Source organism: Pteronotus mesoamericanus, unplaced genomic scaffold, assembly GCF_021234165.1.
Source record: "Pteronotus mesoamericanus isolate MK-2021 breed Mesoamerican mustached bat unplaced genomic scaffold, CSHL_Meso_final contig_65, whole genome shotgun sequence".
NCBI lineage: Eukaryota > Metazoa > Chordata > Mammalia > Chiroptera > Mormoopidae > Pteronotus > Pteronotus mesoamericanus.
In genome coordinates this window covers 5,668,087-5,691,495 of record NW_026555228.1, presented here as the reverse complement: position 1 = coordinate 5,691,495, position 23,409 = coordinate 5,668,087, and the positions used below count along the sequence as shown (strand labels likewise).

The window sequence follows — 23,409 nt, the reverse complement described above, 5'->3', positions numbered from 1 at the left end:
AGTGGGATGTTGCTGAATTTTTAGTTACTAATCTGGTGAATTTTGACAAATTTAACTGGTAGAAAGTTCTATCCATGTTTCTAGGGTCCATTCTGTTTCTCACTGAATGATTTAGTAAACATATAACCATAGAATCAGAGGTCCCCAAAAGGCCTCAAGTACATCCCACCCCCTTGAGCTGCCCCTAAGGACTCCAAATACATTCATCATGAGTTGTGGTTAAGACTGTTTCTTAAAAATCCAGAGGCCCCAGCCATCAGTCTTAAATTAAGGCTGCCATTGGCTTTAGAGGCAGAGGTTCCCACGAAAACGTTGGGTTGCATGCTTGTCCGATCAGTTGGAATAGGTGACTGCTGTCACAGGATTCCGAGCATCTGGGAAGGGAAGGCAACTGAGGGGGTATGGCTGGGACTGAAATAAGAGTCATCTCCTCAGGGGGGCTAAAGAGGGAAAGTATCAAATCAGCCTTCGTTTGTAATTTGACCTTTGGGGTCCTCTTGCTCCCTTTGTCAACCTGCAGACTGGGTGGAGCTAGGATTTAGTGCTTTCCGTGTGATTGGCAGCCTAGTGCTGCTTTGCCTCTTCATTAACAGCTTGTTAAATCTGTCCCCGAAGCCAGTAAGAAAATTCCTGATAAGAGGGAACCAGCGTGAGCATGTATTGAATGTTGCCCTGAGAGATACTTCCCAGGATTCACTAACAGGACCTTTTTGCCCATCTTGATGTGTGATGTTTAGATATTTACCGTCTGCACACCCTTACATGTGAGCCCATTTTAATGATACTGGAGAACAAAAAAGAAAAAGAAGGTCAGATTCATCCAAGACTTTCCTGAGATCAATACCATAATTATATTTTGGACCCTCCAGGTATTAATCTTGCTTTGTTTCAGAAAAGCAATTCCATTTTCCTAGCATGGTCTCTTAGAAATAATACTGCTTCTCCATGGCTCTTTTGAAATTTTTCCCCTGAGGGAGAAAGAAAGGCAAGCTTTTTCCTTTTCACCTCCTTTGCTCCCACAACCTTTCTCTCTCTTAAATGGATGTTCATTGATGCTCTAAAAAGAATATGCACAGAGAAAAGGCAGATGTGAAAATATTTTATAATATTAAATAGCCTGAATAAAAGCTGTTTTCCGAGCTTGCTGACACTCCTTGCTTTCATTATTTCATTTAACAAGTATCATTGTGTTTGTTGTCTAAAAATCATACTTTGCTAAAATAATATAATGCTAATAATATCTGTTGAACACTTGTTATGGGCTAATGATTGTTCTAAGCACTTGGCATGAATTGACTAATTTAAATTTCATTAGAATTCTGTGAAATAGGTACTGCTTACACATTAGGACTCCAGTGCATAGAGACTTTGGAAGCCTTGCCCATAGGCTCACAACTAGTAAAGCAGAACAGAAATTTGATCCCAGGCAACCTCAGAACAGCAATTGCATGTTCAACCGCTGAGCTCTGTCCGGCTGAAAGTGTACATACCTTATCCCTGGAAGGCTGTAAAAAATTAGACACCGTGGGTACCTGTACTGGGTTGAACAGTGTTCCTCCAAAATTCATGTTCACTTGGAACCTTGGAATGTGACTTCATTTGGAAACAGGATCTTTGCAGATAAAATTAGATAAGATGAGGGAATACTGTATTAACATGGGCCCTATAAAGTGTCCTTATAAGGAGAGGGAGATTTGGAAAGAGATGCACGCACAGAGGGAAGATGGCCCTGTGAAGCTGGGGGCAGCAACTGGAGTAACGCAGCTACAAGCCAAGGAGCGCCAAGGACTGTCGGTGACCACTAGGTGCTAGAAGAGGCAAGGAAGGATTCTAAAAGGAAACATGACCCTGTCGACACCTTGATTTTCATGTTACTAACCTCCAGAACTGTGCCAGAACACGTTTCTGTTGTTTCAAGCTACCCAATTGGTGATAATTTGTTACAGTGGCCCTAGGAGACTATTATAATAGCCTTAAAGTCTCATAGACTTGTAAGGGAAATGGATAAGGAAATAATTAAAAATGATATGGTAAAATCTACAAAAGTAAATATACAAAATATATATTTTATATAACCATCATGATAATTGTATATATACAATTGTATATAAATATATGTCCATCATGATCATTTGTAGATTGATTGAAGGAGCAATATTATGTGGTAATTACAAGCAAAAAGACTCCCTGACTTTGAATCTTGGTTGTGTGACCTTGGCAAGTTGCTTGAGCTCCTTGTGCCCTACTGTCCTCATCCACAAAATAGTGTTCAGATGCCTTTGACATTCGTGGTTTCATTTCATTCTGATAGCAGCTTTGAAAGGTGGATAGCTGGGGCAAATATCATCATCCTCATTCTGCAGACATTGCCTGGCATTCCATTGCTAGTACTCGATGGCTGGATGTACCTCGGTGACAGTGGCTTTCACTGTGCTTTGTTGCAGTTTTCTTATCCACAAAATAGTGATCATGATGTTTATGATGGTGATGGCGATGATGCTGTCGCTGCTGATGGTGATGGTGATGATGATGGTGTGAGGGGAGGGGAGGGGAGGTAAGATCATGTGGCCACAATGAGGACTCTGGCATATTCTCTAACTAAGATGGAAGCCATTGGAGGTTTAAAGCAAAGCGACGGGATCTGATTTATGCCTCAAAAGGAGCTTTGTGTCTACTGTCTTTCTCTTCTCTGTCTCTCTTCCCTACTACCCTAGCGCCAAATCTTTCTCCATAGAAAGCAGGGGTAGCTTAAGAAATGATTATCCATAGAATTTGAGGAAGTCTTCGTTAGTTCTGATACTTGTACATGAAGGGTCTTCTAGCCCCTGGTTCTATCATTTCTGAGGACCCGGAGCCTCTCGGGAGACTTCAGTCTGCATGAGGACTGGCCAAGCTGCTCATTCTGTGACCAGTCCCGGGTCCTCCGAGGAGGTCAGCGTGATTGCCGCTTCCCAAGGAGCACCCCAGGGCTCTGCTCTCCTCTCTGAAGATGCACTCTCCTACTTATAAACCATTTGTGCCAAAGCGATAAAGTCCTTTTAAATGCTGGCTTGTGGTCTAAAAGCATCTCATACACACCACTCTCGGCCTGAAGGAAACTATATTACCTATTTTTAAAGTGCATTTGCACTGAAGTAAGAATATTGCATTTTAGGTGGGGGCATGTGTGACAACGTGACGGTCATTTTCTCCCCTTCAAAATGGAAGTTAACACTTTCTAAATTGAATTCCATTGGTCTTTTTTTTTCCAACCCCCAGTATCTTTTTGGCTATTCAGTCACATAAAATATTGACTTTGTAAAGAAATTCTTAAAGGTGTATGCACAATTTTGAGCAATTCCTCTTAGGCATTTTCAACAGAAATATCCTATTATATTTTACCAATTTGTTTTGCCATTCATGAGGCTGGGTTAGGGATACCATGACTTTTTACTTTGCGGGCTTTTATTTTCCTCAATGGTGTGGATATAGTGAAAGGCTATAAGAAACAAACTGTGCTGAATGGTCAGCCTCTAATATGATAGGACTTTGGGTGAGACGTTTACACTCATAGAGCTTCGGTTTGTCTATTGCTCAAAGGATGGATATCGACTCTATGATCTGGCCACCCCGAATTAGAATTGAATTCTCTTGTGGACATAAAAACATGTTGATATGTGGAAAGCACTATAATAATATGATGTTGTGGTGTTAGCTTTAGTTTTTCTACTTTGTGATGTATGAAGAGCATGTATTACTTGAATCATCCAAATTAAACTTAAAAAAAGAAAAAACCGAATTGGCGAACATAAGGAAAACTTTATAGCAAAGATTGAAAGATTCTAAAAGGAATATCTGGCAGACATATAACTTACATTCATCCTACAAATTGGCCTCAGGTTTAAATTAGGAAATGTATAAATTTTTAAAAATTTCCAAATAGATGATTATTTTTATTTTCCAAATCTGTGGGTTGTACGATATGGAATTTTGCACTGTGTTTTGGTGTGGACCTTCTTTCTTGATATTTAGCAAATATGAGGTAAGAAAAATGTAAAATGACATTTATTTAATCTTTATTGGAAGTTTTGTTTTCAGAATTTGGCAGATCTGTTCAACAGCATAGATGAGGAGCTTAGTGCTAACACTGTTTGGGTGGATTTTTAAAAATCTAGTCAGTCTGGATTGTAGTATCTGTTTTGGGTCAACGTGTTTGAAAATGCCATAAAGAGTCTTAAGGCTTAGTTGAAAAATGTTTGAAAGACAAATCCCCTAGTAACCCATTATCTGAAAAATAGTGGCATTACTTGGTTACCTCATATCTCATTGCTTGGGTGGGAAAAACTTATATACGTTTGTCAACAGGCACAGCATATCCTTCTTCACCAGCTTTGTCCTAGTGACAGTAACATAGGGTGAGCCAAAAAGTTCCTTTGTTTTTTTTCTGTAAGGTGGCCGTACAAGTGCTTGGTTCTCTTTAACTTCAGTTGAAACAATTTCGTTAGAGTGCATTATGACAGCTGTCATAGCAGCGTGCATTTGAAAAAACTTATCAAAATTGGTGAATTCTTGTGTAGCCATTTTAATGTTGAAGATGGAAGAAAATAAGCAACACTTTTTTTGTGGATTATGCTTTATGATTTCAAGAAAGGTAAAAACACAACTGAAACACAAAAAAAGGATTTGTGCAGTGTATGGAGAAGGTGCTGTGACTGATCCAATGTGTCAAAAATGGTTTGCGAAGTTTCGTGTTAGAGACTTCATGCTGGACAATGCACGGTCGGGGAGACCAGTTGACATCGATAGCGATCAAATCGAGACATCAATTGAGAACAATCAATGTTATACCATACAGGAGATATCCAACATACTGAAAATATCCAGATCAACAGAGTTACTTGTGAAAATGAAAAACGTGTCTTTTATGGAAAAAAGTAAACATACACTTTGGCCAACCCAATAATGTTCATTGGGCATTTGAGCTTTGGTAGGCATTGCAGAGTCCATGAACAAGGCACTTTCTTCCAGAAGCTTCCAATCTCATGAAAACAAGTAATAAGTTCTCTTCCTCAGGGCTGTGATTTTACTCTATAACTCTTTTTCTTCAAATACTATTATGAAAGAAAATATCCTAAACAAAAACTGCAGTAAAATTTTAGAGGAATGATCTGTTTCATCAGACTATGTAGCACTCAAAATTCTTTCCCTGAGATTATATCTTGTTTATATAACCCAAATTGGTACACTCAGAAATTCTTTCCACTGAATGTGGACTAGAATTAGAGAAAAGCCAAGAATCTCTCTTGCCATCCAGGATGCCTTTGCCTACTTAAGTGGCTGGCAGATATGTTTAGAGGTAAATCTTTTAAAAATTTTCTGATGTGGAGACCATGCCCCCCAGAAAACTATGTGGTACACACATTGATCAGACCTGATCATTTAGCTGAGGATTTCCCCTAAGGTACCTCCTCATCGCGCCATATGCGGAGTTGGGGCTCTTCCTAGGTCACTTATGGGGTCAGGCCCATGTTGGGAGGCATTTAGTCTCAATTTTACTGTTTTGCAGGGGAAGGAAGAGAATCAAGACCAGTCAGACTTTGCTTTATTTGGAAAGGAATGAGCAGTAAGACAGAAATAGTATTTCAGAAATGATGCAAAAAGCCTGGTACTAATCTTGCCAAGGCTAGACGCTGTGAGTCGTTTTACCCTGCCATAACCAATGTTATTAATAATAATAATACTTTTATTATTATCTATTCGTTATAGAAAATTTATTGTTCATTAGACTTGGAGCTAATGGCTTTAATTGCATTTTTCTGAGTTTATCCTCTTAAAACTCTATGAAGAGCAAACCACTCGGAAAAGTCAGGTAACTTACCCAAGATCACACTGTTGCTAGGTGGCTGAGCCAGTCTTTCTATCGCCCAAATTCATGCTTTTAGCCATTCTGCAATATTCCTCTCCATGGAAATGAGTCACTGTTTATGAATTCACATCTTCTTGAGAATATTATGATGTAGATCTTTGGTTAAGGAAAATCTACTAGAGTCAAGATGAGTTAATTCTACTTCACTGGGGTTCTCCGAGTTTTTTTGTCATCTTGGGACTCCATTCCTGACAAAATCATGATGGGTAGGTAGACAGGTTGGTCTTTTGTATTTATTTTCACTTCGAGATTTTACAGCTCCTCAGTGTTCTTGAACCATTTCCATATCTCATATGAATTATCTAGTATTAGATTCTGCTCACAGTGACTACTAATCTTCCCCATCTCTATTTTCCTGTTTCTCCAATGAGAACAACATATTTTTTTTTCTTTCTCCATGGGGATACTACAGTTACCATTATAAGAATGATGTAATAGCTGTATAAGTGCTTCAAGCTTATGAAGTAGACCAGCAACAAAAATCGAAGTTACCATTGTCATCTAAATTATTCACATTGTAGTGCAAAAACAGAAAGACTTTTAGAGGAGTTCTGTGGCACACTTAGCTTTATTGAAATTGAACAAATACTTTTTTAAATAACCCCTTTTACAGCACATGTAAAATTTAATTTTTTCATTATATTTTACAGGTTGTCTTTTATCTGAGTAAGCAAAAATACGTCTTTTATTATTTTTTTTCTTACTTAAAACATGTAGCCAGGATTCAAACCACATAGCTCTGGTACCAAAAAGGCAACGGGTTATGAAAATCACAGTACAATTTTAAAATTCTTTCAGTTAGTTAAGGATATTTAAAATGATATTCACTTGGATTGACAGTAGAAATCATGGGTGAGTGGACATTGGGACTAGTAGTTACACCTACAATGAGAGCAGAAATGGGAAGTTCAAGCTAATATGAGCTACACCATTCAGGACACACCATCTCCATAAATACTGTGGCTGAGAGGTTGCAATGGCTAAGTCACACTTGAGCACTTCACACAGAAACATAGCCAAAGCGAAAAAAGTATATAGTGTGCTAACTTGGATCTAAAATAAAATGGGCGTTTGTTTTTAAGAGGGTATACTATCAAATCAGTTACACAAGACACAATTTAAACCCCCAAATTACATCTAGGAAAGAAAAATAATGTTAAAATGCACACCCACACGGACGGTAAAGTAGAAATCTGTTCTTTGTGATTGGTGTTTATTTTTTGTTGTTGTTTTTTTGATAAGTAGAAAGAATTTATGACCCACAAAAGGATTTCTCGGGTGAAACACTAATTACAGACATTGTAAAGAACATAGCTCAGGAGGCTCGTTTTAAAAATGAGGCAGCGCTTTCCTGAAAAAGTTTGGTCCTCGACTCACTATAGGCTAGTCACTATGGTCAGATGGTAAGCATTTTCCGTGTGTCTGTGTGTGTGCGCGCACGCGCGTTTTAAGCTAACTTTTCAGTACCAGAATTAGTCAAAACCAGACCAAAAGGCAAATTGCCCTTGAGAACTTGACCTTGCATATCGTGTCTAGTTGATGCATTATCTGAAAGAACAATGCTAAAGACTATGAAGGGAATTATACTCACATGATTCTGCAACAACTTAATTTTGTGCATTTTCCTTCATCGCCATATAACTTATCTTTATTCACATAGGTGCCAGGAAACCCGCCCCATGATCCTCCCTCCCCCCTCCCCCAATCTTCGCCTCTGTCAAAGTGATATAAAGACAATTGCACTGTGTATTTACAAGCACAACACTTAGGCAAGAAGGTCCCAGGGTTTGAAGGGCACGGCTATTTCTTGTGGACATCTTCATGCCGAATGATCTTGTATGTGATCCAGTAAAAGATGTTGAAAATGAGGAAAGCCAACGGGAAGGCAGCTCGAGATATCGTGTCAATCCTTTTTGCCCGGTCCACAAACTTCTTCTTGATGGCATCTGCATCTTTCGGGGGTTGTGGGATCACGTTGGCAGGCGTGGTCTTGACAGCTGTTCCATCCTTCACTTGGAGGCAGTGACCCATCCCATAACCACTGAAATTAAAACGGCTTTCGCGAGTAACATCTTCTTCCTGAGAGAATGAAGACAGAGGAAGCACAGATTTGTTGTCAGTCAAATCAGGTGGAAGATGCTTACGATTCTTCCGAAGTAAAAGGATTAAATCACAGTTAACTGGTAGCATGGGAGGCTTTTGGAATGGGTGGCTCTCTTTCAAGTGTAACTCAATTATCCATCAAACAGATAAACAGTTCATTAAATTTTCAGGCTGAGAAATTAAGGGTAAGAATAATGACTTTGTGGTCATTTTAATTGATTAACAAACAGAAATGCCTACATTATATTCAGCACCAACTTCCCCAAAATCTAGTGTATTAGCCCATAGCTTTGAATAGACTGTTATAAAGTGAAGTCTCTAAATCCCAATATAAGACTCTAAAACAGTGAAGAGGACCATTTGTTCATTTACTCATTAATTAATTAATTAAAAAAAGCATTTACTTAACTACTGCTGTGTACCTAGCCCTTAGCTAGTAATTTCTAGTGTTGTGGCTCATTCACAGCCCAGTTCCTTCTGTTGACGTTGAATTTACTGTTAATGGTAGATCTAAGATTCACTATTTAAATGTTAATCTTAGTTCCCCTCTAGTTCATTTCAGTTATATGGCAGAAATTAAACATTCATTATTTGGTATTAGATATTTATATCATGGCTAATTTTTCTAGCCTCAGTTTTTGAGGTCGATTCTTTGGGTAGTTATTTATTTCTGCCATATTTAAACATATGTCCTTTTAGTTGATGCCAGTGGAATTTTGTGTTGATTTTCTACATGATTTAGATAAAAGACTAGAAAATTGTGTGTATTCCTCACTGTAAAGAGTAACTAGCCTTAGTAGAGACAAATGTGTGGAATCTAGGTGTGAGGTGGGTACAAATGGTGGGTTGAAAAGGCAGGAATGAAATGACCAACTTAATAAAAATTTAGTTCTAAATAGCCGTTGATTGAACCTTCTTCCGAAACTAGATTATTGCCTTCCACAATACAGTGCAATCCCTTTAAGTAACCAGAGGCGTTGCACTCTTTATCTTACCAAATAATAATAACGGTTGTATTTCCCAAAAGACAAGAAAAATTGGTATTAATTTTATCTCATCAACGTTTATTGCATGTCAGTAGTGCCTTCAGCCACATATAAAAGATATACTGAATGAAGGACTATTAATATAACATGAAAGCCAGCCCAACTTTCATCCAATAGTATGCAAAGGCACATTGTATCTTATGTATTGAAATAAGTTTTGTAAGGTTAACAGGAGATCCCTGGATAAATAAGGAAAGTAAGAAGAGTATTTCAGTTAATTTCACTTTATCCTGTATGAAATGGGGAGTCAGAGAGCACATGGTTTAAAGAAGCACAAGGTCTTCAGATTAGATTATAGTATGTGCTCCGATGGTGATTGTAGAACCTGGAAAGAAAAGAACGATTGGCTTCCACGTGGCTCACTTAACTGATTAGGACCCTGGTGCCGCTTCCCTCTGTAGGAGGTGTATGTAGGCTAAAAATGAAGAGGAGAGTCCAACAGAGTCCCTACGGCCTTTGGCTTATCGGCACTGCCCCCCACCCTCAATCTAGTACCTCTGGTAAGGCCAATCCTAAACATGGCTAAATGGCTACATGTTGCATTGCAGCCTGACAATCACTCCAGGGAATTAGGGCTGGAGAGACAGCCAATGTGAATAATAGCCAAACACTCCATGTCACCCTTCACTGCGTGCATCAGATCTCCAGGAAAATCAGGCTAGAAAACAGAAGGCTCGTTTACTTGATGCCTTAGTATTTCTTATCAATGAATGCATCTAGTACTACCAATAAAAGACATGAATTATAAACTGCAATCAGCCTATTTATGGCAGGAAAATCATGATTAAGCTCTTGTAATTAAGTAACTTTAAAATACTCCTCTACGAAACCATCTACCCAGTATTTTGATTGTTATAGGATTGTCCTGTACAAGTTGGTTCGAGATGCTCTGTCTCATTTCTTAACAACATGTAGTAAGGGATTTTTCATTCAACAATTAATTGTTGAGTGTAAGCATCATGCTGGACGCTGGGAGACAGTTGACAAAGTTGGACAAGGGCACTATCTGCATGAAGCTTTCAGAACCCAGTGGAAGAGGCTGACCTAAAGGCATTATCCTAAAAGACAGCTGGCAAAGCCCTGGCAGGGTAGCAAGTGGCTTTGAGTGCTGTCCCGATAAATGAAGGTTGTGGGTTTGATCCCCAGTCAGGGCACATACAAGAATCAACCAGTGCATGCATAAATAAGTGGAACAGCAAATCACTCTGTCTGTCTGTCTCTCTCTTTCTCAAAATCAATAAAAAATATTAAAAGGAAGCTGGCAAAGAAAACCTAGCTTGACATTCGAGTACTTCCATGTACTCAGCTATATAAGCTCAATAATGAAGATGTAAATTGGACTCAGATTCAAGTATTAAATCATTTTTCTTTGCCTTAAAATCTGAATCATATTTTATGGTTGGAAAAGTTTCCATTAAGTATAGCGCTTCAAAATATGAAATAAATACATATATTAATCATTGCAGTGTCACTATTCAGTACTTAGCAAGAAAGGAAGCATAGAGGTCATTGGGGAAGCGGCTTTGCTTATCACATAGGTTATAGGCCCTCTTGGACCCCTTTTTACTGCATCAGATCTCCAGATCTCCAGATCTCAGATCTGAGATGTAGCTGAATGTTACATCTCAACCAGTATACGAGAGAAGAAGAAAAACTGGTGTCAGCTGGTCTAGTAAAGAGAGATCCAGACTAGAAATTTGGGTATTGGATTCTAGGCCTGGCTCCAAGGGTTATAGGCTAAGTTGATCTCAGGCAAGACACTCATTCTTTCAAGGCCTCAGGGATCTCATGCCAAAAATGTGGAGGCTGGACTAGCTCTGTGGGTCTCAGCTGTGGCTGCTGGGGAACATTCATAAGTGTGCATTTGCCTGCCTCCCCTCTCAGCCCCTTCCAGACCAGCTGAATCAGAATCTCTGGGGAACAGAACTGAGAGTCCGTGTTTCTAAAAATCCAGTGACTCTAATACAAAAGGTAGATGAGCTCTAATGTCCAGCTCTAATATGCTGAACCTATTATATATTACTGAGTCTAAAATGACTTTTCAAATGGAAACGATCCCTTAAATATATTTCCCCTTTTCTGCCCAAATTCACTGTGCTGTTTATTCTTACCATGTCTGTAGAATCCTGCAAATTGCTGTTCTCACCTCTATAAATGTTTAGAAACTCATGATTAAGCATATAATTTACTGCCTGACTGAGATAAGATAGTTTTAAAGTCCTTAGGCCCCTGAAGAAATAGAAAGGGTAGTTAGCTGGTCACCTGTTTTTAGCACATACAAGAAAGGGAAACCTAAATAGACATCCATATTTCTCTTCAGGCTGACTCATTCATTTAATTTCTTTAGTCTTTCCTCACATACTGTGAATGGTTAGCTGAAGAGGTTAACTCACTTCACTTCCAGAGCCAGAATAGAATGAGCCAGGTTAGGTTATAATTATGTTGTACATTGCCGTGCAAACTGTGGGTGCCTAATAAACGTTTGCTGAAAAACGAACAAAAGGAAACTTGAAGAGCGTTTTCTCTATGCTTGAAAATACTTTCCTCTTTCATTCAACAGTGTTTGAAATTATGCTTTTTAGCATAGTTACAGCTAATTAAATCAATTCTTTAAAATTCTCCACCATAAAAATAAATCTGTCCTAGGTAGAAATTATCCATTTAATGTTTCACATGCAGGAGATATGAATGCTACTTTGAGGGTCTTCTTATTTACCATTACGACTCAATCAATGCTTTTTAAATATAGAACCTTAAATTATCCACATAAAAGAGTGTGGTTTTTCTTCAGAAAACATAATTGCAAGCACTTTGAATTTTTGTGTTATAATGAACGACTAATTGCTTTTATAGCAGGTTCAGAATAAAATGGCATAGTAATATGGGAAGATTCCTATATGCGGACAAAATGAAGATGAGCTTGAGTCATGGATAAACTGAAGCTAAAATAAAGAACAGTCTGTAGGCACAGCTTAGTTGAACGTATTCACAGAGAGAGTCAGTTAGATCCTCTTAGTAAGAGTAGAGTTTTAGGCATATAGTATTCATTTTTTCTAATAAGCCAGGAAACCAATTAGTTAATTATTGCTGCCCACCAGCCATCTCCAGTAACTGAGTAGAAGACACGTCGAGCTCACTCTGTTTTGTTACTCACTGATGAAATTCTCACAGAAAATGAAGCACCTGTCCAAGTATCAATACATACAATTTCTATATCCCACTTTGATAAAATTTTAAATCTTGTCTGCTGTATGAAGCACTGCCATGACACTATACAATTAGTTTGAGACTATCTTTTTAAAAAAAATTTTATTTATTTTTAGAGAGGGGGGAAAGAAGGGAGAAAGAAAGGGAGAAACAGCCATGGGAGAGGGAAACATCAATCAGTTGCCTCTCACACACCCCCAACTCGGGACCAAACCTGCAACCTTTCACTTTGCGGGATGATGCCCAAACAACTGAGCGACATCCGTCAGGGCGAGACTTAGTATCTTATTTCCTTTATTTTATGCACCCATTTTACTTACTGTAAAATTTACTCATTCCTGTGTTTGGATTAACTCTTGTCTAGATGTGAAATTAGACTTAAAGCATTACCAGAACTGCATTGTAGTGAATTGTTCAAGAAAATAATTTCCATATAATTAAAGAACATGGTACTTATACAATGAAAGATTTTAGCAGCGCCTATATTTTCAATTTTCTTTTATGCTCTAGAGAGGTGGAAATAAAAGGACTCCTAAAAACTGGGGTAGGGGAAAATTCTTTTCATCAGATTTCTCACTCAGATTCTTTGATTGGATGGAGTCGCGCTTTTGCTGGAATAGGAAATTTCTCGGTTGGAACTGAGGTTGTAGTCAGCCTCAATCAATGCAAGGACATAATGGGATCTCCAGCCCTCCTTAGGGAACGGTGCAAGTCCAGACATGGCAGGTTTTCACCAGAAAAGTCCCCTGAGCAAATGAAGGCTGGATGATGCTTAATTGTAGGCCTGCTGACTCTTATTGCCGGGACTCCGGGAAGAAGGATGGCCCTGAGAAGTGCTCGATTCTTGTGGCCGCAGTTTCCTCTCTGTATCGCCGGCTACTCCGGGGTAGATATGAAGAATGAATAGATAGCATTAGTGATTGTGACTCTATGCCATGCCCTTAAAACTGCAGTCCGTCCTTTCACCAAACTGACCCTGGGGAAACTGAGGCTGAGACCAGTTATGTGGCTTCCCAAACTTATATTGCTAATAAATATTGAAGCTGAGCTTCAAATCCACGACTGGCTGATTCCAAAGACTCTGCAAGTCTTTGATTTTTATGTCCTTGTCCCTATAAACACCCAAATGGCTTTCATTGAAGATTGTGGATGAAGAGTCTGACTGAACTTTGCAGAGCAACAAAGTTGAAAGAAAGTAAACCAAATATAAGCACTTGGTTCTTAATGACATATAGATGATTAAAACTGTCAAAGTATCATTTTGGGAAGACAGTGAAAGGCAGTTTTTCTAAAAGAAAAGCATATCAATAGCTAATCTCTTTTTCAGTGAAAGAATTATTTTGAGTTTTGAAGAAGAAAGTTCTGGTATGCACTTCTTGAGCACTTGCCATTCATGTATTTATATTTCCAACAAATATTCATTGGGCACCTATTATGTGCCAGGTGTGTGGTGGAGATGCAGCAGTGAACAAGAGGACAAAGTCTCTGCTTCTTTGAAGGTCACATTCTAGTGGGGGGAACATACAGTAACAAGTAAAGAAAATATACACAAACACACACAAACGTACATATACACCTATATGTATATATGTATACACAAGACACTTGCACATACTTACATGCACACATAGATAATTATGGATGCTTTGAAGAAAAGCAATCAAAGTGAAGAAAAGCAATCAAAGTGAGAGACTAAGAGAGGTGAGTGGCAGGAAGATGGATGTTTTACACTGAGTGGTCAGAAAAGACCTGTGGAGATGCGAGGCACCGTGCCCTGTGCTGGGACCCAGGAGCGGGCAACCTAGATCAGATCCTTGCCTTCAAGGAGTTTTCAACCTTGAGATGAAGACAAAAATATAAAATGATCACATGAATATATAATGATTAACTATGATAAGGGCTCAGAAGGAAAAATTATGGGGTGGTCTGAGAGCTTATTAATGGGGGTCCACATCTAATCTGACAAATAGGGGAAGCTTTTCCCTGAGGAAGGGATATTTCGTTAGAGATTATGAAAAAGGAGAGGCCTTAAAGAGGCGAAAGCAGAGCTGGGAGTTGTCGGAGACGGAGGGTTTGCTACAACTGAGAGATGCGGGGGTGGCTCCTGAAATGCAGGGGGAAGGTGCGGTGAGACAGAATTTCAGAAATGACCGGGGGCTAGAGCATGCAGGGCCTTGCAGACCATCTGCCCATTAGGAGCTTTATTTTAAGAACCAAGGGAAGAAAAAAATGAATAAGGCCTTGGGTTTTTAGGGGAGCAGGGGCATAGAGAACTAAATAGAGTTTAATATGAGAGATATTTTTGAGATGAGTACAAAGGCTTATTGGCAGTCACATGATCCTGAAATCTCCAGAGTTGGCGAGGTAACAGTGCTGAGATCCACAAATCATCTATGATTCCCCTAATCTGCAAAGGACTCAGTAGCTGCCTATTGGTTTTCAGCATTCATTTCTATTTTTGCTTATTATTATTTTAAAATGCCTGCTTTCCAGTCTTATTAAAGAATGCGTAGTCTGAATTTTGATAGCTGATTTCCACTATTTTCTTCACCCACCAGAGGGTGAGCTGCTAGGGATGTGCCAGAGTCAGCTCTGCAGCCCTATTTCCTAGTACAGCGCTGGGCCCAGCATACTTATTCAATAGCTGTGCTTGGAAAGATCCTCTTGATTCTGAGGAAGGGCTCAGAAAGGTCGTGCTCCCTGCGGGAGAGGAGGGGACAGCAATGATCTCCTAGCTGATTTCCCTTTTTTGGGGCAATTGTAGTCCTTGCGTAGCCTCTGGATCAGCCTTCCCCAAAGAAGTTTGATCCTGTTGCTCTCACTACAGACTCAGTAGCCTTGACACTGTAGAGGAGAAAAGTAAACCAAAGGGATAGAGTCTGAAAGGCTTGGGTTGAATTCACATGTTTTCTACCTTCCAGATGGATAGTTTTGGACAGTCCCTCAGCTCTCCTGCTCTCCTATTCCCTTACTTTAAAATGAAGAGATTAGCCATTCGGCCATTTTCTGAGTTTGAGCATAGGACTATAATGCTTGCTAGTATATTGCCTTGAGACTGATCTCGAGCTGACTGATGTGTTTTAAGACTTTTCTTCCAGAGAGTAATCCGCATACAAATAAGGGTCTTTAAAAAAATTTTTTTTGTTTATAAGAGTCGGTTTGAGCCAAACTGATGACACATGCCAGGGAGCAAGATCTCAAATGCTCCACAACTAAGGGTCTTAATGTCTTTGTGCTACTCCTACCCTGACACTTGCTCCGGGATTGGCTTCAAGGGCATGCATCAGGCCTGCGGCTTGGAAGGGCCCTATAACTGTTCCGAGGCTCTGTTGTAGCCATCTTGAAATTCATAGTGCTTTTTGAACAAGGGCCCCATAATCTTCATTCCGTAGTGGGCCGCACGCAGTTTGAAGCTGGCCGTGCTTTCTGCTGTAGCAGAATTGATGGAATGCCATTGGCCCATTGCTCTATTCCCGGCCTTAATGCTTTTGAAGTTTCTCATCTCCTTAATGACCACTCCCAGGCTCCTTTGTGTGATATTCAGGGACCCCTGTGTCCTGCCCGATGCCTCTGTCTCTCTTGGGGTTTCATGATCTGTGACTTCACTCATCTTCATCCCTTTGCATACAATGCTCCTCCTCTCTCGTCACCTGGCGAGCTCCTGCATGTCCTGCAAGACTCCACTCAGCCATCATCCTGTTTGAGATGCCTTTTCTTGTCTCCTGAACCTGGGCCACGGGTTTGTCCTCAGCTCCTGTAGCACCTGGTACTGGCCTCCGTAGTGGAACCTGCTGTTAAAGTCCACTGTTTACACGGTAGCCTCTTTTATGTAGCCCTCAGTGTAGGCACCCAGTTTTGCGTGTCCTGGTAGCCACCAGTGCCGGGAACAATACTCGGCTGAAGCTTCCTATGCTGAATGTATATACATTGAATTCTTCTTCAATGAATGCTAGAAAAAAGTGTTTTGTGGTATGAAAAATCTTTTCTGTGCTTATTTATTATGTGGCTTATTTTTGCATATTGAATTTATATAATATAAAGGCAAACCTAAACTCAATAGTGCCACTCAGGAACTGTGGTATTTATGATCTACATATGAAGCACTGTCAATTTTTTTTTGGCCCAGTGTTAAGCTAATGAACAGCTCAGATAGTGTGAAAATATGTAAAATTAGATCTACCTTATTAACAGTCTTGGTGAAAAATGCATGCTTCTTTGCAAAGAAAAGAAATGGAATAGACAAACACTCCAGAATACAAAGGAATTTGTTTGTCATTTATGTATATATGGGCAAATTAAAATAATAAAGCTAGGTAAATGAAAAGTCAGTATGTATTAGATATATGCAAGTATTTCACCAAATAAATTAGACCTTATTAGTTCTTACCCATAACAAAAGACCAAGGAGTTTTACGTAACATTACGGGCATTCGAACCATAGACCATCCATTTGGGTTTGGTAAAGACAGTAAAATTCCTGTAAATCTATGGTTACCACCAAACGTCAGTTTTAACTCTTGAAATTCTAATTAATGAAACATTTTTCTTCACAAATCCCTTAAAAGAAATTAACTGTGGTGCTGTTCACTATTTAACTATCATTACACAAATTCTCCTTCATTGCCTTGATTACACATGTTAAACGAAGTTAAAATTTTTGGTTAAAAAATAGCCAGCAGAGCCTCTCATTCAGGATAAAGCTCACCCCCAATAACGGGAAAACATGTACATAAGGGACAGACAGAGTTCAGCTGTGGTACGAGCAGATGTTCCAGGACTGATGTTGTCGCAAGGGTCGAGACATAGGGAATCGAGTTGGCTAAGATTTCCAGTTACCCACTGAAACCCACCTTTCTTTCTTCTTCCAGTGGAGGATCTTCATTTAGCTCCAGGTTGCTTAATGGAAGCACTACTGACATTTGGGACCAGGCAATTATTTGTTGTAGGGAACTGTGCTATGTATTTCAGGATGTTTAGCAGCATTCCTGGCCTCTACCCACAAGATGTCAGTAGCACCCCCAAGTGGTGACAATGAAAAATGTCTCCGGACACTGCCTAATGTCTCCTGGTGGACAAAATGGCCACTACTTGAGAATCATGCTGTAGCCGGTCACATGTGTGCGCATGGGGAGACTTCGTTTTCTAACCTCCCTGCGCCTATGTGAGACTAGTCCACACAACTAGTGTCAGGGGATCCAATCAGTTCAAGATCTAAACCAGAGTCTAGTCACTTCTTACCACCCCCAACACTACATGCTGGTCTGAGCCACTCGATGGTGACTCACCAAATCATTCCCACCAGAATTATTAGAGTCTTTTTTACCTGGTCTCCTGGCTTTTGGACCCTCCCTCCCAACAATAATGTTTGTTCTCAACACAGCAACTAGAGGGATGCTGTTACATGTGAGTCAAGTCAGATCTTCCTCAGCTCAAAACTCTCCAGTGGCTGTCACCACTGGAGACATAGCGCAAACTGAAAGAGACAGGTGATCGGGAGATGAGCCACTCCCTCAGTAAAAAGCAAGTCCTTGTAATGTCCCCTTTACCTCTCAGACCTCACCTCCTGCTGCTCTCCTTCCTGCTCATGTATCAGCAAACATTTTCCTTAAACTGCCAGACAGTAAATATCTTAGACTTCATAGGCCATACCATCTCTGAAGAATACATTTCTTTCAATGTATATTTTGAAACAAATTTTCTAAAGTGAAAGAGACACTTCACTGTCCTTTGGACCATACCTTACCTACAGCACCATATTTTTAATGAACTAGATGTAATTATTTGAAAGTAATTGTTTGAGTTTTGGCTCCAAATCTATAAAGCTGAAGTGTTTTCACTTAATGTCATCTGTAGTCTTAGGGAGTAGTTTCAAAATCGATTATGTGGTTGTAATGTTTTGATTCCTCAAGAGGGAAGCAAATACCTTGCACGTGGAAATTTTTTTCTAGTAATCTCTGTCAATTCTAGTCTATCTAGAATTCTCGGAAGACACACTATATTCTAAGAAGCATGAAGGTGAACATCTCCCATCTGGAGTATGAGCTGTTCGATTATTAACATTGTTTGCCATCTGTTCAGGGTGCAAAGTGAACATTGAAGCTGTCTCCATAGCACAAACTGAAGGAGACAGGTGATTGGGAGATGAGCCACTGCCAAAGTGAAAACAACAGTAATGATGGCATCGCCAACAAATCCCATCAGGCATTTATTTGCTTTCTAACTTGGATGATCATGACTGCCAAGTTCTCCAGACAAACACACACATGCGCGCTTGGTGTGAAAAAGTGGTTGCTGTGTGGAATTATCTATTGTTTACCTGGCACCACCACTCCTGTAGAAGTACCTACGTAATCTTGGGAAGAACTACATTTCCCAGAATTCCCTTCTTGCTTGGTTCTTGGTTAGGGTTTGCCAGTGAAAGGAACTTAGGAGATTTGGAAGGTGGAAGGGAAGCAGAGGCCATTGTTTTGGGCACTATGTGGGGATCAGATTAGGCTGCTTTGTTAGACACAACAGCATTCCAGACCTTTCTGTGAGATCTCATTTTATGACCTCACTTCAGCAGCTAGGCATGGTGGCTTCTCAGATTTCCCAGTGAACACCTGATTTTTCCATCCAGGGCTTCAGGTTGAAGTCTCATCTTCTGACTATAGCCTTCCATTCCCCCAGTTACTCTCATATTCATATGAACCCTAGTTTCTATATTAAACGCCTCATTCTGGTAGTAGATTTGGTGTTTATTTTCCTGACTAAACCCAAAAAGATACAGGAATGCATGTACTCCAGACTCTTAACCCCAAAACATAATTTTAAGGCAAGTTACTGTAGTTTTCTTCAATTAAAATTTATTGGGCATCATAATGTACCAAGGATTAGAAAGAAGTAGGGATTAAAAAATAGAGTCCTGCCCTTGAAGTCAGCTTGGGCTGGGGTCCGGGTCAAGAACATGTAGACCAGTTGTTCTCAAGCAAGGTTGATTTTGCCCCCGAGGAGACATGAGGCAATATCAGGATACATTTTTGGTTGTCACTACAGGGGAGAGGGTCCTATTGGCATCTAGTAGGTAGAGGCCAGCATACTGCTAAATGCCCTGCAATCCACAGGACAGTCCCCCACGACAAAGCATGAATTATCTCGCTTCAAATGTCAATAGTACTGCGGTTGGGAAACACTAGTAAAGACAAATGATTCCAATGTAATGGGATATCTGCTATGGTAAGGGAATGCACAGGCCACAGAATAGACAGGTTAGAAATCATGTTATGCTAGAGTAGTTAGAGGAAGGCTAGATGGCATTGTTTCTCTAATAACATCATGGAATGGACTCTGGAAGATACACATGAATATGAATTACACGTATGTTACAGAAAAGCAGCCCATGTGAAGGCAGCTTCATTGTGTTAACTGAGCTTGCTTTTTACTGCAACTGCAGAGCATCTCAAAGGTTCCTGCCAGTGCCATTTGGCCAGTCAGTATCTTTTAATCTTCCTGTATCTTAATCAGGGAGGATTTGTTACAGAGGACAGAAACCTACTCATGGTAGCGTCAATACATGGGGGATTTCTTTTAAAATTACTATTAAAATCGTTGTAACAAAATCTCATGAGTCTCTGAGGCTAGGGGAGCAGTGCCCTTATATGTAAGAAGCTTGGCTTCTGGATCCAGAACTCCTGGTTTTAAATCTTGGCTCTGCCTCTAGCCAGCGTGGGACCTGGGTAAGTCTCCCAAACCGCTACATGCCTCAGTCCTCAGTCTCCTCTGCCAGAAAAATGGAAATAACAACCCCTTCCTTAGAGGGCTTTTCAATGGAGTCTGTGAGATAATGCACATGAAAGGCTTATGACAGTGTCTGATGTATCATAGGTATGCTCAATAAACGTTCGCAATGATCGCGTTATTGATGATGGTGGAAGAAGGACTACCTAGCCCAGGAAACTCCAATGAGCAAGTCAGAAGATGAGATTCTCCTCAATCTCCCAGGGCTGCTATTCTCTCCCAGTTCTGCTTTCCTCCTTTCATCTTCCTTTATTCACGCGTGTTCCAGCCGGGCCACCCCAGCCTCAATGCAGTGGGAGCCTTTTCAACTCCAGTCCTTCCTATCATCTCATTGGAGCAACAGAAACTCTTCCTTCAAGTTCTTGAAAGAGAGGTTCTCATTGATATCCCGGTTTATGGACTGTTGACCTTGAGGCATTGGATAGAAAGGCGTAGGAGATACACAATCGGGGACAGCCCGGGGACAGGGCGAGGTGCTGCTCCCAGGGTGGTGAATGCTCCTGAAAGCGCGCCACAAGAGGAACCATAGAAGAACCAAAGGACGCCGGCCTTGAAAACAGACGAGCCTGGCTCACGTGGAAGATGTTTTCAAAAGGGTGAAGAGCATTTGTATTAATGGCTTCAAGGGTGCTAATGAGAAGCATTTGGTTGACATTACAGGGAAACAGGATTTAACTCAATATGAGGAAGAACTTTCAACAGGTCTGACTGAACATGGAACAGGACACCTTGAAAGGTAATGAATCCCTTGTTACTATAGATAATCAAGTGTCTCATCACTTGTTGGGGATGTTGGGTATTAATGTAAATGTGGGTTCAAGGCAGATGACCGTTTATGTGCTTTCTAATTGTTGGAGTCTTTGTGTATGGAAATTGCTAAGGGAAGAAACCCAGAAAGGCGAACCACACGGAAGGCGCCGACCCGAGTACAGGAAAGATGTATTCAGCAAGCTGTGTCCTACTGTGCTCCTCCTTGACTGCCTAGAAATGTCTAGTCCTTGTGATCCCCTTTTGAGAAACCCACAGCAACAATCTGGTTCAGGTGTATTTTCTCTTTCATTTATCCTTCACTTGCAAAATATTTTATTTCATTATTTCTAAGGGCGCCATTTGAGCAGTCAGTCCCTTGCTGCTATTATAATTTTGAAGAAAACTCTAATATAAAATATAGAACAATAAAAATCATAAAAGAGTACTCTGTAACTTCACATTGTGTAAAGAATGAGGCAGTAAATGGATGTATTTTAGAGGTCAACACACCAAGTTTGTAGAGGCCTGTCTTTATTATATCCAGTTTTGATAGCCTAGAGGCTCCAAGCATCAATGTCAGCCTTCCAAATTGCCCCTTCTTTCTTTCTCCTCTTTCCTTCCACTGCTCCGTGCCTGCTGAGAGGAGCTCAGAGGGAGAGGAGTCAATGCTCCTGGCTGCCAAACTTCGGTGAGCTCTTTATTTCAATAAACTCAAAAGATGAGGACCCAGTCAATAGGGTTGAATCCATGTGTGGTCAACGCCCTTGGCCCCACCCATGTGTGACTTGGAGAAGCATTCGGAGGTGTTGGAAGAGGGACAGTGAGACGTAGCCCAAGGAAAGAGGCGGCTGTGGGCCATCGTTCATTGATTTACACAGCTGCGGAACAAGCAGGTTTTTCTGCAAGTGAAAACTAGAGACCTGCTTTCTCTGGCCAAGCTTAATTCCTTCTTCTGAATTTGAATGATCCTGGGAAGCTAGGTCTTCTCTAGTGAATACGGACTGTTAGTTCGGTTTTAAAATGAGCAGGAATGGAAGCAGATGAACACTGCACCATCAGGAGGCACTTTCCTACTGCTTCTCCTGAGGATGTTCAAAGCAGCAAAGTGAACCAGAAACAGTCTGTCCTTCATTATTCAGGCTTATTATTTAGCTGTGCAGATTGTCTATCCCCTAGCTCTCGCCTACCTTCCCTGCAGCTGTTTCTTCAGTAGCACTTCAACTATAGGTTCTTGTAAGCAACTCTTGCAAAAAATAATTAGGAAAAGGCAAATGGAAGATAATGGATAAAATGAGGGCTTTTTTTTTTTTTTAAAGTGTGTCTGCAGTACATTTCCAAGATTTCACCTTCTCTCTGTTTCATTACTATGGTTACCAGATTTAAGATTTCAGACAGAAACTTGTCTGTATACCCAGAGGGAAGATTGATTGCAGTAAACACAGAAGACAGAAATTGGGCACAATTCGAAAATAATACCAGTATCTGTTGATCTAATTGTTTACCAACTGAGCTTCTGGTTTAGAAAATGTGCAAAGGTATGCACCATTGGCACCTAATGAGGAATCTGCCTCCTCCTTCTGAAGGGTATCAACGTAATAGTTGTAATCAGGGTCAAGAGGAAACCTTATGTGGTGATAAGAAGATATATTTTCCTAGAAAACAGACTTAAGCCCTGGGTAGGTGTTTTTCTCTCCCCCTCCCCCAATGTGTGCCTTCTTATAAGGCACTTGTCACACCCAGCTGAAAAGGACAGCTTCCACGGTTCCATGAACCCCGGTCACAGGCTTGCCAGTCCTGCGGCGGGGTGGGGAGTGTGGGTGCGGGCTGACAAAACAAGGGTGAGGCGCTCAGTGACTTTCAGTGAGGTACAAGGTGTGCCTTCTGTCCCTGTCCTTGTAGTGACCAAAAAAAGACCCCCTGCTACTGAACCTGTGACTGACTCTTAAGGATATCTGAGACGGTTTAAGCCACAAAAACTTGGGTGAACTTGTTTACCTTTTCCGATATACTCTGAAAGTGCTTTTTTTGTTTTGTTTTGTTTTGTTTTGTTTTGTTTTGTTTTGTTTTGCCATGACCCAAAGTAGAAAATATTTTCCGTTACCGACCAGGTCACATACATGCACACACATGAATATCTCTGACAGAAGCAAAAGTTTCGCAAAGTGGTTCTTACTTTTCCAAAGCAGAATACACTCAGGTATTTTCTCATTTTTTCCCCAACTTTTATTTCTCAAAAAAGGCTGGCGGTGAGCCACTGAACTGACTTCATGACCCACAAGTCAATCATAGCGCGCAGTTTGACAAGTCCTGCATTTAATGGTCTTGATTGATTTCTTTGCTGTCAGTATTCATTTTTCAAGTATTTACTGAACATTTACTGAATGACAGGCATGTGCTAGTCCTGGGGAAATCGGAAAGGGAGACTTCCCAATGCACGGGACAGACCTGTTTCAGCTCCTTGCCGCCCTCACCTGTAATGCTTGAGAAAGTGCTGGGATGTCACAGGGAGTCTGCGAGATGGCCTACTGTGCACCAGGCATCGTGCATAGATACCTGAGACTTCCGGCATCTTAGCCTAAATTCTAGAAGGCTCTAGAAGGCTCTTTCCTCCTGGTTCCTTCC

The 23,409-nt window shown here is 40.5% G+C and overlaps 1 protein-coding gene across 2 annotated transcripts in view; it reads right to left on the bottom strand.

Moving 5' to 3' along the window:
- Nucleotides 1-7,705: 7,705 nt before the first annotated feature.
- The window catches only part of GLRA2 (glycine receptor alpha 2), a 169,818-nt gene continuing 154,114 nt past the window's right edge, over nt 7,706-23,409 (bottom strand). For both annotated transcript variants that reach the window (XM_054581183.1, XM_054581184.1), the window contains exon 9: nt 7,706-7,984. In XM_054581183.1, coding sequence (XP_054437158.1) covers nt 7,706-7,984 — 279 coding nt within the window. The remainder of the gene's footprint in view (nt 7,985-23,409) is intronic.